Raw genomic sequence first — 18,926 nt, 5'->3', positions numbered from 1 at the left:
GAAGTGTGGAGTGTGACTTAAAGATGATGCCAAGGTTACATCCGTTATGGTAAGCACACAGAAAACACAAAAACTACATTTCGCTAATAAATATATCAGGCACTTGCAGTCCATTTCAGGAGGCTACATGAATTTCAAAACATTGGTATGGAAGGGAGGTGATGGAACTTAAAAATGCTCTTAGATAGCAAAGGTGTAATTTTGGGGTTCATTCTTGCTGATGGATGAGCTAAGAAGGCTGCACAAAGACATACAAAAGGAAAGACGTTTTGGAGTTCCAACTGAAACACATATTTTGAAGAAGTTCCAATGGGATTTTGCATTAAAAGTTGAGACGATGCCTAGTTGGCTGATTGGCATCTGTTGTAATGGAAAATCAGGAAATCAGGAGAGAGGAGGTGATGCGCTGGATTTCTGAAGCCAGATTATACCAGGAATGAAGTTTACTTGACTTGATGGCAATGATTACCCTGGAGCAAGATCTGTGGCAACCAACCGTCCATGATTAATTAGCAGAACACTTTGCATGTGCGCAAAAACTTTGCACATGTGAAGCCATCTGAAGACACTTATTTGGAGGTCTAACTTTGCACTTACTTAAAGTTTGTAGCAAAGAGGTACGAAAATTTGGAGTCACAAACTTTTTTTTTTTTTTAAATAGTGACATTATTTAAACTCATTACTATGTTTGACAGTGGGCATCAGACAATTGTTGTCTCCAGGGGAGGTTAGTGCCGGACCGTCAGGCATTTTAGGGCTGAAGAAGAAGGAACATATTGTTCTTTTTAGAGAGTGATTGTGATGTATTGTATTATGGGAATATAAATGCTTCTTCACCACTTGTTCTTGGAACTGAGAGAAAAAGAATACGACACACCGAAGATTAAAACATAAATCATTTAGTATGAAAGATTAAAACCTGAAGTCCTTAACAGCTTTCGAAATGAGAGCAGTGATGAAGGGATGGTGACGTCTAAGGATTGTTGCTGAAAAGTGTATTTCCAACTACAAATCTCGTGTGGTGAATCCTTTCGTAAAAAGAGCTGAAAGAAAGAAGTAGAACAGGCTCCTCCATGCCCCTCTGACACTCTAATCTCTGATAACCACTTTCATCTTCCCTTCATGATCTTCTGCAGAGTTGGTGCAGCTTCTTTGCCTTCCTGGACCACATGGTTTCACATTCTCCACAGTGGCCATTGGCCTAACAGGCTGGGATTAATCGGTGAGAGCATGGGTCAACTCTTTTGAATTCGGCAGAAGACTCCCTTTATTCATGTCAATGATTATTTTATTTTAGCTTTCTGGCTTCCTACAATTAAATAACTCTAATTTATAAATCTCCCTCTTATCTGCTCTTAAGTGTTGCCATGTATGGTAGGTCGTTACACACCATGGACACTCCAGCAGTGCTACAGCTTGTTATTGTTATTGGTGCCACCATCTGGATAGCCTTCCCCTGGAAACCTAGGGCCATATGTACGAACACTTTTGCCCATAGATATAGAATGGGTAAAAACTTTTGCTACATCTGGCCCCTAGACTGTGTTGTGAAAGAGGGGATCTCACAGAATAGGCAAGGTGCACTATAAGTGGATATTTACTGAAACTGAATGCTCTACACAGCTGGAACACAGCGCAGAACAGATTACTGGCTAAAGGGACAAATCAATATGAGAGAGCCAAGGCCTTCCTGACACCTGGGTAACAATAACACACAGCACTCACACGAGAGGTCACACAGCTACCGCTACATTCACTTCTGTCGCCAGTGGTACTTGTTGTCTGACTCCTTAACATGGGCTTTCGCTATGCTGAGACTTGAAAATGGATATCCATTCTGACACAACGTGCCTTATGAAACGGAGAGAAAAGTCTATGTCCTTAAAACCAGACGTCGGGCACCAGAAACCAGTTTTCCAGTTAGAAGCTTTTTTTCACAACAAATTCATTAAGTTTTCTGATGGTTCTCATAAAACACACCTAAAAGGCATTTATCAATGTGGCTATTAGATTTGTTCAAATTGACTTATTTTTGTCAAAAGAAATGCTCTAAATGTAATTGTAAATCTTTCACAGGACACACTCCCTGTTTCAGTTAAATGTAATGCATTCAGAGAGGACAGGCCATAATCTAGACTAAGATGAGACCATTTAGGCCTGGGAGTTAGGGATAAACTATGCACAAATCGTATTTGTAACTTTTTTAGCACTAGTGCCTATCAGGAGCTGAACTAACAATGAACAAGCTACAGTTTGCATCCCGGGCACTTACCACTAGATGTTTTGAGGTGCTTGGCTTCACAAAAAGTAAGAAAAGAGAGGAGTTCATGCACGCAAAACGGTCACCAAAACGCTTGGGCACCCTACTTCCCATTATTTATAAGATATTTTTATTGGGTTTTCAAAGCAAAAATTTAATACAGAGAACAAGACAGGCAGAACACCACAATCGGCTACGGCCCCTGGCCATGTATCAACACACGGATAGTCCGTACAATCCCTAGTGCGCAAAGCAGTCCCAGCAAATACCCCCTATCTCGTGATGCTTATGTGGGCAGCCCTGTGCTGTGTACACCGGTTCCTCCATTCTGGAGCACCTGTTTATAGCCCCCTGCCAAGCCTGCATGTCCAGAGCGTGGCTGAAGTCCCGTTCCCGGCTATATTTCACTTCATGAGCAGAGTCCCCAGCCACACAAGATACCTCTGAGATTGCTTCCCACTCAGTTCCTCCAGAAATCGCTGGAGGACAATCCAGGGAAAGCAATCAACTGGCCTACTCAGTAGCCTCAACAGGACTCTCAGAGTCAGGACCATTACCCATGTATGATAGGGAACGAAAAAGACTACGTGATAGAAATCTGCACTGCCGGCTCAGAGGCGTATGTAGTATTTCGAACATTCACTGAAATCATCCGAAGCCAAGAGGAAATAGCCAGCTCTCCTGGGGCCATGAGTGCCTCCCTCCATTCCCTATCATCTAAGGCACACACCTAGGATTTCCAGGGAGTGCGGGGAGTGGCAAACAGGTCCAGAGAGTTGATGACCAGTGAGCAGTAAATCTGGGGGACCATGGGAGTCATGAGTGCTTTAACCTCCATAGGAGTAAATTCAGTGACCTCCCCAGAAGAGGACTGGTGGGATTACAGGGCTTGTTGGAGCTGCAAGAATCTGAAAAATTGGGAGTGGTGCAGTTGGAAGTCAGCCTGTAAGTCAGAGAAGGACAACAACTGTGATCCGTGCCACACATCGCCCAAACGTGAGATACCAGTCAGGTCCCACCTCACAAGCCCAACCGGGCCAGCCATCTGATAAAGCAGTATACCCCTTCAGAGAGGGATCTGGAGAGTAACTCTGCCACCCCAACTAATACACCTCCTAAACCTTCCCTTTTCTTAAATGTAGGACACCTCTAAGGTAGGCCCTAGGTAGCCCAAAGGGTGGGGTGCAGTGTATAGTTAAGGTAGGACATACAGTAATGTGTTTTATGTGTCCTGACAGTGAAATATTGCTAAATTCGTTTTTCACTGTTGCAAGGCCTGTCCCTCTCATAGGTTAACATGGGGGCTACCTTTAAATCTGATTAAAGTGTAGATTCCCTTTGGGAGCGGATGGACATGTGGAGTTGGGGGTCTCTGAGCTCACAATTTAAAAATACATCTTTTAGTAAAGTTGATTTTAAGCTTGTGGGGGTCATTCCGACCCCGGCGGTCAAGGACCGCCGGGGCCGGGGATGCGGGAGCACTGCCAACAGGCTGGCGGTGCCCCGCCGGGCATTCTGACCGCGGCGGTTTGGCCGCGGTCAGACAAGGAAAACCGGCGGTCTCCCGCCGGTTTTCCGCTGCCCTTGGAATCCCCCATGGCGGCGCAGCTTGCTGCGCCGCCATGGGGGATTCTGACACCCCCTACCGCCATCCTGTTCCTGCCGGTTCGCCCGCCAGGAACAGGATGGCGGTAGGGGGTGCCGCGGGGCCCCAGGGGGCCCCTGCAGTGCCCATGCCAATGGCATGGGCACTGCAGGGGCCCCCGTAAGAGGGCCCCACTGTGTATTTCAGTGTCTGCAATGCAGACACTGAAATATGCGACGGGTCAAACTGCACCCGTCGCACATTCCCACTCCGCCGGCTCCATTCGGAGCCGGCTTCCTCGTGGGGAGGGGTTTCCCGCTGGGCTGGCGGGCGGCCTTCTGGCGGTCGCCCGCCAGCCCAGCGGGAAAGCCTGAATGGCCTCTGCGGTCTTTCGACCGCGGAGCGGCCATATGGCGGTTCCCGCGAGGCGGGCGGCTACCGCCGCCCGCCTCTATCGGAATCACCCCCTGTGTGTTTGAAAATGCCACTTTTAGAAAGTGAGCATTTTCTTGCTTATACCATTTCTGTGACTCTGCCTGTTTGTGCATTCCCTGTCTGGGTCAGTTTGACAGTTGGGCTGGTTGCACCTCACACTAGACAGTGACACAAAGGGAGCTGGGGTGTAGCCCTGGATATCCTGATGAGCCATCTGTGCTAGGAGGGAGGGGAGGAGTGGTCATTCACACCTGAAAGGGCTGTGCCTGCCCTCACACAATGCAGTCTCCAACCCACTGGTGAGTGTCTGGGGCCTGGCCTGGGCAAGGCAGGATTTCACATTGCAAAAAGACTTTACTTTGAAGTAGGCCTACTTCAAAGGAGAAATTGGGTATAAGAAGGGCACCCAAAACCACAGACTGAAAAAACACTTCTGGAACCAAGAGGAACCTCTGCCTGGAGAAGAGCTGAATAACTGAGGAAGAAGAGCTGCCCCGCCTGTGACTGTGCTTTGTGGAGCTATCCTGCAGTTGCTGCTTCTGCCAGAGTAAGAGGGCAAAGACTGGACTTTGTGTGGCTTCCATCTTGAGAAGAAATCTCCAAGGGCTTGATCTAGAGCTTGCCTCCTGTTGTTAGAAGTCTCAGGGACAGCAAAGACTTCTCTCTGCCAGCACCTGGAGTCTCTGGAGAGACTCCTACTCTGCCCTGTGGTGCCCATCCAGTTCCTGGGACCCTGAAAGGAGAAGCTGGCAGCCTAAAGACAAGAAAATCCACGCACAGAGCGCCGTGCGGGGAAAAGATTGACGCGAATCCGATCTGTGGCTGGAAAAACGACGCGCCGCCAGCTCCGCAGCTGAAAAACAACGCTCGCAGGAAATGCGACCGAAGAATCGACACACAGAGCAGGAGAAGCGACGCGCAGCATCGCTGACGGAGGCTGGGAGATCACAACCTGCACTGCGGGATTTTCGGATCATCGTGCGGCTGGATTTTCGACTCGCGTACTGCCGTGCTAAGTTATCTTTGATGCACACCCGCCCGTGCGGGGTTATTTTTGACAGGCACCAGGTACATTTTCACCCTAGCAGCGCTAGTGTGTTTTTTAAACTACTTAAAGACTCTTTTTGATTTTTAATTGATAACTTGACTTGTGTATGGTGGATTTCTGTCGTTTTGGTCTTGTTTTGTTTAGATAAATATTTCCTATTTCTCTAAACCTGTGTTGTGTCATTTTGTAGTGTTTTCATTAAGTTACTGTGTGTGTTGGTACAAATACTTTACACCTAGCTCTGCCAAGCTACCAAGGGGGTAAGCAGGGGTTAGCTGAGGGTGATTCTCTTTTACCCTGACTAGAGTGAGGGTCCTTGCTTGATCAGGGGGTAACCTGACTGTCAACCAAAGACCCCATTTCTAACAGTATATAAGCAGCGAGCCTCAGAAACCGCCAAGGTTGTGGCATCAGGATGAGGTGTGTATGTGGTCAATAAAAGCCAGGTAAGGCCATCATTGCTCAGAGGACCTAACCTACCGTGTAATATTGTATGTCGTAGGGCGCCATCAAGCCAATTATTATGTTCTTGATAAGATAGAGGTACCTCTAAGTATGCACAAGCTCTGTATTGTGCAGGTATGTTAGCAGATGTGTAGTGATAAAATGTATGTGTTCCCATCAACTGCTGGAAAAGTGCCCCCCCTAAGCTGTGAGACCATTTGCTAGTGAATGATCAGTGAGGGTTGTTGCATGTTTACTGCAATTGCTACCCATTGTGGATTCGACATGGTGGATATACCTGTTCAGAGATAAGGACACCAAGTGGGGATTGATCCTTTGAAGGTACAAGCTTGAACAACCTACAGCGTTGGATAGGTACTATCTACCTAGCTGAGGAGGAAATCCTCTATACCACGGACGTTACCGCATATAGTATTGAGGTGCCTTTAGCACGTGGTGAGACAGAGATACTCTGAAAGATCCAAAAATTAGTGCCTGACCATACGTTGGTAGTGCCATGTCGGGTAGGATCTCATTATCCTAATGAGGCTACTGGATTCGGGTGGCAGAATTATCTGAATTGTGGGAAACTGAGTCCAATCCCACACCATGTGACAACTGTCAGCCTAATCCGGGATTCCTGCTAGCTAGAAGCGCCTCACCTCTGCCCAAGAGCAGGGATGATTGAGGCAACCGGATGCATGACAGAAATGACTCTTCAGGGAAGTTGTGGTCGATCAGATCTCATCCTTTTCTCTCAGTTACATTAGTTTCACATATGAAAAGAAAAACAGAGGCAGAGAATGGTTCAATAAGGTTTATTGAATTAACTGCATCATAGATAAAATGGCATGAATTGCAAAAACTAGGATGATAAAACACACTAGAAGCAAAATGATGACAAGAGGAGTGAAACAAAGAAAATGTCCCACCATACTGTCACTAGGAGTAATATATGTGGTTCCTACCTAAGCTATGTTAGAGCACAGCGTAATAAACCCTAATCTGCTCTTCAGGTTTCCCCTCTGGGAAGACATCAACCTCCATACCTGAGCAAGGAAGGCTGCTGTCTAGAAAGACACCATCCCCATGTAGGCCAGGGATTTGGTAGTCTAAGCAAGCAGCTGTAGCGAAGATAATCAGCATGCGGTCGTAGTCATCCGGCTGGAATCTCCCTCTAACGTGTATGGGACAGAGAAGTGTTTTTATAATAAAACAGCTGATGTTCTGAGAAAATGTCCCCACGTAAGCATGTGTATGTTTCTGTGTATGTTGGAGAAACAGAGTACCACTTTGCCAGCAACTCTATCTGGTTGCAGCCTTGAGGAAAGCGCAAAGGGAAAAGAATGTTTTGCCAATCTACGATCGTATCTCACGACAGGAGCAGCTGTTCCGCGAGGTATGTCAGGTCATCCTGTCCACCATGAAGCCAGCAGTTCAAAACCACAAGTTGGTAAGCCCGATAATAGAGCTGCAGGTCAGCCACCGCAAGGATGCCATCAAATGTGGACTCTATGCATTTACAGAACACAGTAGGCCCACAAAAAAGGGTGTACCAAGGCATGAATGGTACAAAAACAAGACCTGGGGATGTTTTGGGGAACATTTTGCAGGACATAAAGAAAAAGTGGCAGCACCACCATTTTAAACAAGGCAATCCTTCCCTGATGTTAAGAGGTAAGGAAGACCACTTTTCCAAGTCCTTCCACAAGCAAGCAACCAGGGACTTCAGGTTCTGGGACCAGGCAAGAGAGGGAAGGAGGGAGATGTAGATGCTGAGGTAGAGGAAGCTTAACCAACAGAGGGGTATGCGGGCCCACCAGCCTCGGTTCTGAAAGGTATATGTCAAGGGGATCAGTAAGGACTTGGAGTGGTTAACCTGTAAGCCAGATGCCTGGCCATAAAGGATAAGTATGTGTAACTTTCTAGGCCGCACTGCAACAGGGTCACTCTGAAAGAGGTGCACGTCATCGGCGTACAGCGTGATATGATCCTCTTCGAACCCTTCTCCCCGCCAGAACACCAGCAGCTGTGAGTTACAGCGAACCCGTATCACCAGCGGTTCGATTGCCAGAGAAAAAAGAAGGGGGGACAGGGGACATCCCTGCCTGGTCCCCTTTTGTATCGGGAACATCAGCGAAAGGCTCTATTCACACGAAACTTGGCTGTGGGTCAAGCATAAAGGTTTGGCACATAGGAGATCAAATCAAATCAAATCAAATCATTAACATTTATAAAGCGCGCTACTCACCCGTGCGGGTCTCAAGGCGCTAGGGGGAAGGGGTTACTGCTGCTCGAAGAGCCAGGTCTTGAGTAGTCTCCGGAATGCGGAGTGGTCCTGGGTGGTCCTGAGGATGGTGGAGAGGGTGTTCCAAGTCTTGGCCGCCAGGTAGGAGAAGGACCTCCCACCCGCCCTGGAGCGGCGGATGCGAGGGACGGCGGCGAGAGCGAGGCTGGTGGAGCAGAGAAGACGGATGGGAGCGTAGAAGCTGAGGCGACGGTTGAGGTATTCTGGTCCCTTGTTGTGGAGGGCTTTGTGTGCATGGGTGAGGAGACAGAAGGTGATCCTTTTGCTGACGGGAAGCCAGTGCAGGTGTCTCAGGTGTGCGGAGATGTGGCTGTTGTGGGGTATGTTGAGGATGAGGTGGGCGGAGGCGTTTTGAATTCGTTGCAGACGTTTCTGGAGTTTAGCGGTGGTTCCTGCGTATAGGGTGTTGCCGTAGTCCAGGCGGCTCGTGACGAGGGCGTGGGTCACAGTCTTTCTGGTGTCGGCGGGGATCCAACGGAAGATCTTTCGGAGCATGCGGAGGGTGAGGAAGCAGGAGGATGAAACGGCGTTGACTTGTTTGGTCATGGTGAGAAGTGGGTCCAAGATGAAGCTGAGGTTGCGTGCGTGGTCTGAGGGGGTCGGTGCGGTGCCAAGGGCCGTGGGCCACCAGGAGTCGTCCAAGGCGGTCGGGGTGTTACCGAGGATGAGGACTTCCGTTTTGTCTGAGTTCAGTTTCAGACTGCTGAGTTTCATCCAATCTGCGACGTCTTTCATTCCATCTTGCAGTTTGGTATTGGCGCTGGTGGGGTCCTTGGTGAGGGAAAGTATCAGTTGAGTGTCGTCGGCGTAGGAGGTGATGATGATGTGTGTTTGCGTACGATGTCGGCAAGGGGGCTCATGTAGACATTGAAGAGTGTCGGGCTGAGCGAGGAGCCTTGTGGGACGCCGCAGATGATCTTGGTGGGGTCTGAGCGAAAAGGTGGGAGGTAGACTCTTTGGGAGCGGTTGGAGAGGAAGGAGGCGATCCAGTCCAGGGCCTGGCCTTGGATCCCGGTGGAGCGGAGGCGGGTTATTAGGGTGCGGTGACAGACGGTGTCGAAGGCCGCCAAGAGGTCGAGGAGGATGAGGGCGACTGTTTCTCCGTTGTCCATCAGGGTTCTGATGTCGTCTGTGACTGAGATGAGGGCGGTTTCTGTGCTGTGGTTGGCTCAGAATCCGGACTGAGAGGGGTCGAGAAGGTTGTTGTCTTCAAGGAAGTTGGTAAGCTGCTTGTTGACGGTCTTCTCTATGACTTTGTCAGGGAAGGGGAGGAGCGAGATGGGGCGGAAGTTCTTCAGGTCGCTTTGGTCAGCCATAGGTTTCTTCAGTAGGGCGTTGACTTCAGCGTGTTTTCAGCTCTCGGGGAAGGTAGCAGACGAAAGCGAGGTGTTGATGATGGTCTGGAGGTGAGGGGCGATGATGTTGTCGGCTTTATTGAAGATGAAGTGTGGGCAGGGGTCCGAGGGGGCACCGGAGTGGATGTAGTTCATGGTGGCTTTGGTCTCTTCTGTGTTGATGTGGGTCCAGGCGTTGAGGGTGATGGCTGGGGTTGTGGGTTCTGTGGTGGTCGGCTGGGTTTGGTGTCCGAAGCTGTCATGTAGGTCGGTAATCTTACGATGGAAGAAGGTGGCGAGGAAGTTGCAAAGGTCTTGTGAGGGCGTGATGGCGTTGGCGTGATGGCGTTGGGGTTGGAGAGCTCTTTCACGATGTTGAAGAGTTCTCTGCTGTTGTGGCTGTTTTTGTCCAGTCTGTCTGTGAAGAAATTCCTTTTGGCGGCGCGGATCAGGTGATGGTGTTCGCAGGTAGCGTTCTTGAGGGCAGTCATGTTGTCTGCGGTGTGGTCCTTGTGCCAGGCTTTCTCGAGGGTGCGACAAGTTTTCTTTGATTCCTTAAGGGTGTCAGAGAACCAGAGAGGTTTTTTGGTGTTGGACTGTCTTAGAAGGCGTCTGAGAGGAGCGAGGTTGTCTGCGCAGTTGGTGATCCAGTTCGTGAGGCTGAGGGCTGCGTCGTTGGGGTCGGCGGAGAAGGTGGGTTGGTTGTCGAAGAGAGTGGAGAGAAGCTGTTCTTCGGGGATTTTGTTCCACTGTCGACGTGGGATGGGTTGTGTGCGGAGGTGGCGAGTTTCACGTCGGAAGGTGAAGTGGACACATCTGTGGTCGGTCCAGTGTAGAGCGGAGGCATGGCTGAAGGATACGTGTTTGCTGGCGGAAAAGATGGGGTTGAGCGTGTGTCCGGCGATGTGGGTGGGGGTGTTCACCAGTTGCTTGAGGCCGAGGTTGGTGAGGTTGTCAAGCAGGGCGGTGGTGTTGGGGTCGTTGTTCTGGTCCAGATGGAAGTTGAGGTCGCCGAGGAGGATGTAGTCCGGCGATGAAGCGGGTCCCAAAGCCCATCTGAGCCCAGACATCCCAGAGGAAGTCCAAGTCGAGGGAGTCGAAGGCCTTCTCGAAGTCTATGAAGAGAAAGGTGGTAGACTCCAGCAGCAGATAAAGGTAAGCCACCGCAGCCACCGCAGCCTGTACCATGTGAATACAGTGGTGTGTACGATGGCATGACAAAAAACCACCTAGGTAAGGATGGACTATCATGGGACCAATTCGGAGTAGAGGGTTAGCCAACACTTTGGTATATATTTTAAGCTCAGAGTTAATGAGTGAGATTGGGCGATAAGACGCACAATTCAAAGGAGACAGCCCCACCTTGTGCAGGACCACTAAGGTCATTTAACTCTGTTGAGAAGTGACCTTTGGTTATGGCCTTATTGTATAGTGCCAGTAGGAGGGCCAACAGCGACTTCCAGAAATTCCTAAACTAGTCTACCAGAAAGCAATCGGGTCCCAGTGTCCTGCCAGGGTTCATCTCGGAAAAGGCTGTATCAACCTCCTCAAGGGTGATTGGTTCTTCCAGGCCGGCTGTGTCTGCTACTGCAAAAGTGAACAATGACAAATCCGAGATCTGAGGGGAAGAGTACCCACATAGTGGTCTCAGGCGGTGATCATATAATGTGCAAGAATAGCAAACTCTGCCAAGATGTCCTGGTTCTCGGGAACCAATCCCTGCTTGGGGGCCCGGACTCCAGGGACCACTCTGTCTGCCAGACCTTGAGTTGCCAGCCAGTATAGAAGCTTACTGGACTTAATGCCCCAGCCATTATTCTTACTCTGGGACGCTACCCAGCACAGACTCACCTCATCAAGGAATAACTGCCACAGTGAGAGCCTATCCAGTGCAAGCTGACACAGTTCAGGGACGTCTGCAGCAGACTTTGCCTCTGTCCACGCTATGGGGGCTTCCAGACCTTCAATCTGCAACAATTTCTGCTGGTCCTGACGGCACAAGTATGTATTGGCAACCCCCATAACTGCCTTGCTGGCAGACTAAAGTGTCCCGGGGGACTCCATTGATCCCACATTTAGCTCCAAGAAGGTGTCAACCTCCTACAACAGGAGTTCTGTGGCATCATTGTCCATAAGGCGCCTTGCACTAAGGCACTAGACTGGACCCTTCCCTTGGGCACCTCAGCCCAAGTAAGTGGCGACTGGAGAATGGTCTGAAATACCACTGGGAAGGGTCTCCAAACCTTTGGTGAGAAGCAAATCGGTGGCAGGCATGAAAACATAGTTGATGCATGATCTGGTCTCATGTGCAGCGGAGGTATGAGTATATGCTTGTGTGGGAGGATTCCAGGTGCACCACACATCACAAAGGCCAAGGCAAGATGCCCAATCTGCAAGGTGGGAAGCTATGGCCCAGGGGTCACCGAGCCCTCAAACTATTGCTAGTGGAGGGCATTGTCATGTTGAAATCCCCACCCACTATGGTAACCCCTTGGGGGAAGGTCTGCTAGCGCTTGCATCATCGCATCCGCATAGGACCCATCAGCTGAACTTGCACAAGGGTCTGTCCCGCACTCTGGCAGCACAAGCAGTCAGAGCCCCTTCACCAACCATGGTGCAAATGTGTGGGTCGACACACCTAGGAATAACCCCCTCAGGCCAGTCTTGTGTAGCGGCATAGGAATTGTATGTGGCCCGTGGCCCCCTGAGGTGGGGGAGGGTAGAAGTAGCTCTGGGCATCCATCATGTCTCAGGGAGAGAAGCAGCGAAATGTAAGGGGTGAAGGGAGCAGCCCAGGCCGAACCAACTGTCACCAGCACCGCCCATCAATAGAAGGCTCCTGCAGCCATCCAAGACCAGAGCTACGATCCACAAAGCATGTCGGGCCACGCCGGTCCCGCAGTCTCTAGGGCTGCATGCCTCACGAGGCTGACCAGCCACTGGGGAACACTGGGTGGGGGGAGCCTGCGACTCGTTGCCCCAATCTGCACTCACCCGATTTCCAGAGAAGCAGTACAGGGTGAGGCTCTTGCAGCTGTGGGTCCGATTGCTGTGCGCTGCACCGCAACTTAGGCCTCAAGCGATTCGCCAGTCCCACACCGGCCCCGCTGGATCCAAGAGGCACCATAGGGTCCAGGGGCTCCATGAAGGATAAGTCGGCCTCCCAAGAAGGGTGCAAGGTGAAGCCAGGAGCAGGATGGAAACAGAGTCTTATCGAGGAAGCCGAGAGCTCATGGAGGGACATCTCCCATATTTGCCGACCTGGCCACACCCACCCTCTTCCCAATTTTTAACCAGCACCCCACCCAAAGATTATTTGCGAGGCCGTGCTTTTTGTTCTGCAAGTAAGTTTTATGGGTTTTTTTTCTCAATTTTTTCACCTTTTCTTGATTTCTCATAGCCTAGGGCTGAATATCTCTTTTGTATTCATCCCAAAGGGGTAAATATGTCTGGCTTGACAGCACAACTCTCTGTGTGATCTTTTGTTACCAATTCTTTAAAATGTACACAGAGGGCATTATTCTCCCAAGATTAGTATTTCTTCCTGAACTCATGCTATTGGCTACCAATTCACGTTCTATGAAGTACTTCCATTGGCATGCATGAGGGACTATTCTATACCTCAAAAGTGCACTCAATCATCTGAGTGTCGGCCACATTCAATTCTTTTGCTCCCTTACCATTCAACACAGAAAGCAAACTTTTTGCTACTTTTTTCCCCAGCACTGGCAAAACCAATAGGTTTGGCTTTAATAAAATAACAGAATTTGTGCATGCAAGACTAGAAACAGCATCTGTGAATGTAATTTTAATAATTTATCATTTTTATTTAACTTGGGTTGTGCTGTTTGGTTATTTCCTTGGCTACAAAGTTTTTTGGACACAACACCTCACACATTCTCTATGACAATTGCTTTGCTGCTCTAGTTATTCAACCAAAGGTTAGCTAGTAGTCACATTAACTTTTATAGCTTTAGGCAGTGCTTAATTTGTGCTTCTTGTTTCAGGTGCTGAGCACCGGCAGTTATTTTTGAGGGCTGGGGCTTATTCTTCTGCCTCAAGGATTTGCTGCGAGCAAAAGATATATGGGAAAGACGGATGAGCGGAAAAACGAAAAAGCGTCAAGAAAGCTGCTTTAGTGAGCTGAAGGGGCAGGGAGTGGCTTTATATGGATTGAAGAGGCCCGAGATAGCTTCAATTTTACGCCGGCTCAGTATTCCGTGTTCGCACATTTAATTGCAGCAGCCGTGTGAAGGGCTGTGGGCAGCGGCACCTTTTTATTTACAAATTAAGCACTGGCTTTAGGGGTCTTTTTATTAAGCCATTGTGAGAGCTTAGTCGTAGCTCACACCAAATCTGTACTCTCTCGCCACACAAGCTGTTAGGGTTCCTGCAAGAAATAAGAACAAACAAAAACAAATTGATTGAGCAACGAGGAGAATGTCAATTAATTAATTCCTCTACTTAGTGTTTCTTCCGTTCAGTAGCCTCAGTGCTTTGTAACTGTGTGATTTGTCTGTGAAATACTTCAAAATCTATCATGTGGGCTGTACACTATGTTTCACCCAATTTTGCTGTCTGCATAAACACACTATCAAAAATAACAATTATGAACCAATGTTAAACGGAAGACAATCATATACACATGAACAGAAACTCACCCAAAACAGTAAGTTGAATACGAATAACGTGTACTTGAGGCCGTCCACGCACTTCTGCGCCATTTTAGGAAGCAGTGACCTGTGGTTACAATAAGGAGAGCTCGTGTTAACCTCCACTCACTGACCACTTCACCGTATTGTTTTTAATGTCTCACTAAGCTATTACTATGCTGGTGGACTCTAGGGCACAATGCAGAAGAATAAAGGAGCACAATGTTTGAGAGTTTCCAGTTTACCAATGATAAGCAATGGGCATTCACAGGAAAAAGCACAGTTCGAACACAGGCAGAGATGCAATTGACGTGAGAGGAACTGTTAACTAAGTGCACATGTCAGTATGGCTCCTTGCTTACCAGGAGGAAATACTTTTCCTACTGCATCTTACCTTTTGGATCTTCAATGCTTGTGCAGGAATGTTTCTTTCAGTGCGAAATTCAAATAGCTTTTTCTAATTTCACCTCCCAGCAGTCACATAAACAGTTCAATGTTGTCCCCGAGTCAAAAGGGCACTGCCAACAAGTGATATCTTGCACAATACACAGGTATTTCCTACTTATGACAGCGCTTGCTAATTTAAAAACATTTTCATTGGCGAATGATCGGTACAGCATGGCATTGAATACAAGGTTTAGAGTTTACATTAATAGTTGATTTGTATTTGGTGATGTAACCCTAATTTGACTGTAATTTACACATACGTAATTACTCGAGTGTAGGGTTACACCATTTTAAAAGTTCTTTACTTCTTCACAACATTTTAAAGGTGGTTTCATTCTTCTTTTCTCTAATAAGCTGTGCATTCCACCACTACCTACAAACATCTTGTGAATTCCATAATGATTGATGCAATTCATCACACTTTTTTCCTCACCTACGATTGATTAATTCATGTGTAAGTGCATTAAATAACTTGTCGCTGTCCTTGAAGTCTACTTCTATTGAGGGACTTCACGAAAGTTGCATTGCACGTCCCCTGACACTCAACTTTTTTCACGGTTACACTCGTTAAAACTGCCACCCCTCACAATGACTCCTATTACTCCTAAGTTATGCCATCCTTGAGTTATTTATATATGAGGAAGGCAGACCTTCTGTGTTTCCTAATAATAAGCACCACATCACTGAATTTCAGACGTGTGCCTGACTTCCACAGTAATAAACAATGTCTTGCTCTCGGAGTAAGACACACTTCCTTCTTGAAAAATGTTTGAGAATTAGAGCCCATTCCGGTAAAAAAAATACCAATGTTGAAAGTTTATATCCAAAGCACCCATTTATCAAAACATAAATCCTGCCCTGCCTTTCTTCGTCCGATAAAAAAAACACCATCCATTATACTTTTAGACCATATAAACTTCCATCTCATGGTCCAAGCCATTGTCTTTTTCTCGATGGAGGCAAAGTACTGCTCACTGGTTCCCAGTCGCCTCATTGACACCTATCAATGATGTTTCCACACAAGAGCTCTATTAATCACAATGAAAGTTCAGACAGCTCCAATTCCTGGTCTTGTCAGCCGCGTTTGAGATTATAAGAGATAGGGGTCCATGGGATGGCTTTTAAATGGCTTCAAAATATTTTGGAAAATAGAACGCAAATCATTGCTCTTGGTCCTTTTAAATCCCGCACTATGCGGGTTGACAAGGGCTCTTGTTTGAGCGCCACATTGTTCAACATATATGTGCCTCCCCTTGCTAAAACTGCAGGGTCATATGGTTTTGAAATTAAATCAAACGCAGATGACATGCAGCTGATCTTCTCCTCGAGCAAAGATCTGGCTAAAACAAAAGATTAGATATTTCAAGATGGATGACAGACAACTGTTTACAGTTGAATATCAGTAAAACAGACAGCATGCTATTTGGCAAGGCCAATTCCTTCTGGACTGATGAGTGGTGGCCCCCTAAACTGGGTGCAGTTCCTACCCACAGACAAGCAGTGAAAAATCTTGGTGTAAAAATAGACCAAGCACTGTCTGTGAAAGATAGTCTTGCAAAGACTTAGAAAGAGCACAAATTTACGCATGCTTTCTGTGCATATGGACCAAGGATCTGGAACGACCTTCCTTTTAACCTCAAACTTGCTTTTCTTCAGTGCAAATAAGGAAACATCTCAATCCCACCTATTTACATTATCCTACCATCTCTGTCACTCTCCCTACAGTTTCTGCATCATGACACTGTGATGCTTTGTGTCCGATCCTATCTGTATATAAATACACTTAAAGCCTCATTTATACTCTGCTGAACTGCAGAAAACACAGGAGACATAGGGGAGAGGCTGTGGCATAACGGCCAGAGCTTCCGACTTTGGCACTTGGGGAACAGGTTCGAGTCTTGGTGTCGGCTCAATATCCTGTGATTCTGGGCAAGTCACTTAGGGGGTTATTACAACTTTGGAGGAGGTGTTAATCCATCCCAAAGGTGACGACATACCACCAGACGTATTACAGTCCATTATATCCTATGGAACTTGTAATACGGCTGGTGGAATATCTGTCACTTTTGGGACGGATTAACACCTCCTCCAAAGTTGTAATAACCCCCTTAATGTCTCTTCGCCTACCAGAAAGTGAATGTGTTCTTTTGTAATGTAAATGGTGCTCATGTAAAGCGCTCTAATACCGTCCAGTCGAGTTAGTGTTATATAAAACGGTATAAAAAAACAATTATGAGTAGAAAGTGTGTTCTAGCTTAGCACCTAAACCTCATCTTTAAACTATGTCCACACCACCAGAGAAAGGGCAGTTACATCTGTCCAAATTATGTGGATTTATAGAGTGGAAGATGAGTTAAAGTGTGTTAAAATTGTGTTTCTTCAATTCGCATTAATAACACACTTTTTCTCTTACCTTTGATTTATACTTGCCTGGAGCAGGGCCAAGATGGCAGGGAAGCCATTAAAATACGGTCTGGTCGAGAAGGCAGGTTTAAAGATAGTGACATTTTCAAAGTTATTTTCCCTTTTTTAGAGTTGCTGGACAGGTAGTACTGATCTGCCCTTCACAACCTTGCCCATGGGCGTAGCTATAGGGGCGAGGTTTGGGGTGTTACACCACACTAATAAGTGTACTTTCTGGTAAGTAGTTGGGTACAGATGCTTTCAATCAGGTTTGGTGATGTGCCTGTCGGATTTCACCAGGGATGTTTACATACACAGAGACAAAAACGCATTCACACTCTCTCGATCTCTCGGCCTTGAAAGTCCTTAAAAATGTTGGTTATTTTACAAAATACTGTGATTTCTCTTACTTCGTACACCTACCAACCTGCACTCCTTTCCCTTTTCACTGCCCTTTAAAGCCCTCTCATGAGCCCTTCTTGTGGGTATAATGTATTTCACCATTTCATAGTAGGGAAATCAGAAGCTCATGCAGAATTGTTAACTTTGCATAAGCGGATAATAGACGAAAAACGTCTAAATGTGCAGTTGCTAAAGCAAATATATTAATTAGAAATTATTAATGAATGTTTAAGTAGTTTGAATGATTAAAGTAGAAAAATAATGTGTACGTTTGAAAATGTGCCCTCAAAGAGTCGCTGCCACAATTCACGAACTATATTAAAAAGTGACTAAAACATGTGAAATGTTGAAAAAGTAAAATAACAATGTAGTAATATGTCATATTGAGATATATCACGTATATAACATATGTTTTGCATTATATTATAGAGCTAACTTTACCGAAGTTGTGGCCTAGTTTTGCCAGGCCTCGTGCAGAAGCCGGACATTAACGCTCAATGTAGAAATGCTGATGTGCTGAACTGACCATGAACCGCTCGTTGTTTAATAAAATCTGATCAGCTAAAATCCTATGCGTGAATCGATGGACAGGAGATGAGGGAATTATATTTTGCATCGAGGACTGTGTAAAGCATTTAGACTGTACTTTCCCAAGACTTGAACAATGGAGACACTGACTGGAGAAGAAGATGCAACATTATCGATACCTGACGAGCCGAATGATGAGAACATCGTAAAGTGAGCCAATCAACTACATGGGAACTGTGTAATGCTAGAACTCATGGATTTGAGTTATAAAGACTAATGGTTAAAGGGAAATGTGTGATTAATTGACCAGTTACGAATTAGGGGATAGTCTGGGTGGCTTTAATATAATGTTCTGAAAAAGGGACAACACTGTAGATGCAGATGGATGGAGGGAGATGTTAGGTGCAGATGTCCGGAGAGAGACTACGAGATCAAAGAGATTTGTGATTCTGTCATTGGGCTCATGCTCTTGAGAGCCTGATGAGATGCTGATCGATTGATGACCTGAAGATGAAGACTGACTTTTTTTGCTGGTCCATACCGTGGATAGGTAGCTATGAAAATGTGACTGAATTACCTTTTGTGCCTTTTCTTTCTAGGTACCAACTGCGCTGTCTAAATAATTTTTCTCTTAGCTAGATGTTTTTCTAAATTTATGTTCTAAACTGTTTTCGCATGAAGTCCCACAAGCTAATCATAATCTGGGTTAGATGAGGTTACTTTTCAAAAGACATTGACATATACAGTGACAAATGATTGACAGACTGATTTGCCTAACTCTGATACTCATGTTGACGTAATTACCTCTAATTCACATGTTGACTTATAAAATTGCTTTAGAATGCATTATTTCTCAAGTTCTGATTAGATTATGTTATTGGTTGTTATTAATGAAGTAATCTTGATTTTATTTAAATAAAGTTTGAATTAATCCCATGACTTAGTATTGTAACTAACAGGGAAATACAATTGTTAATACGTATGAGTTGTGGCTATTCATGACTGAATATCATGGTGTGATGTTATTAACTACTGATTAATGATTTGCTTAATGGTTATTGATTTGTGTATTGATTATTG

The 18,926-nt window shown here is 46.6% G+C and overlaps 1 protein-coding gene across 3 annotated transcripts in view; it reads right to left on the bottom strand.

Moving 5' to 3' along the window:
* The window catches only part of CD53 (CD53 molecule), a 282,909-nt gene that overhangs the window by 141,383 nt on the left and 122,600 nt on the right, over positions 1-18,926 (bottom strand). For all 3 annotated transcript variants that reach the window (XM_069238988.1, XM_069238987.1, XM_069238989.1), the window contains exon 2: positions 14,076-14,154. In XM_069238988.1, coding sequence (XP_069095089.1) covers positions 14,076-14,138 — 63 coding nt within the window. In that variant the 5' untranslated portion in view covers positions 14,139-14,154. The remainder of the gene's footprint in view (positions 1-14,075; positions 14,155-18,926) is intronic.

The sequence above is a fragment of the Pleurodeles waltl genome, chromosome 6, assembly GCF_031143425.1.
Source record: "Pleurodeles waltl isolate 20211129_DDA chromosome 6, aPleWal1.hap1.20221129, whole genome shotgun sequence".
NCBI lineage: Eukaryota > Metazoa > Chordata > Amphibia > Caudata > Salamandridae > Pleurodeles > Pleurodeles waltl.
The sequence above is the reverse complement of the archived record's forward strand: the minus strand, read 5'-3'. Positions and strand labels throughout refer to the sequence as shown.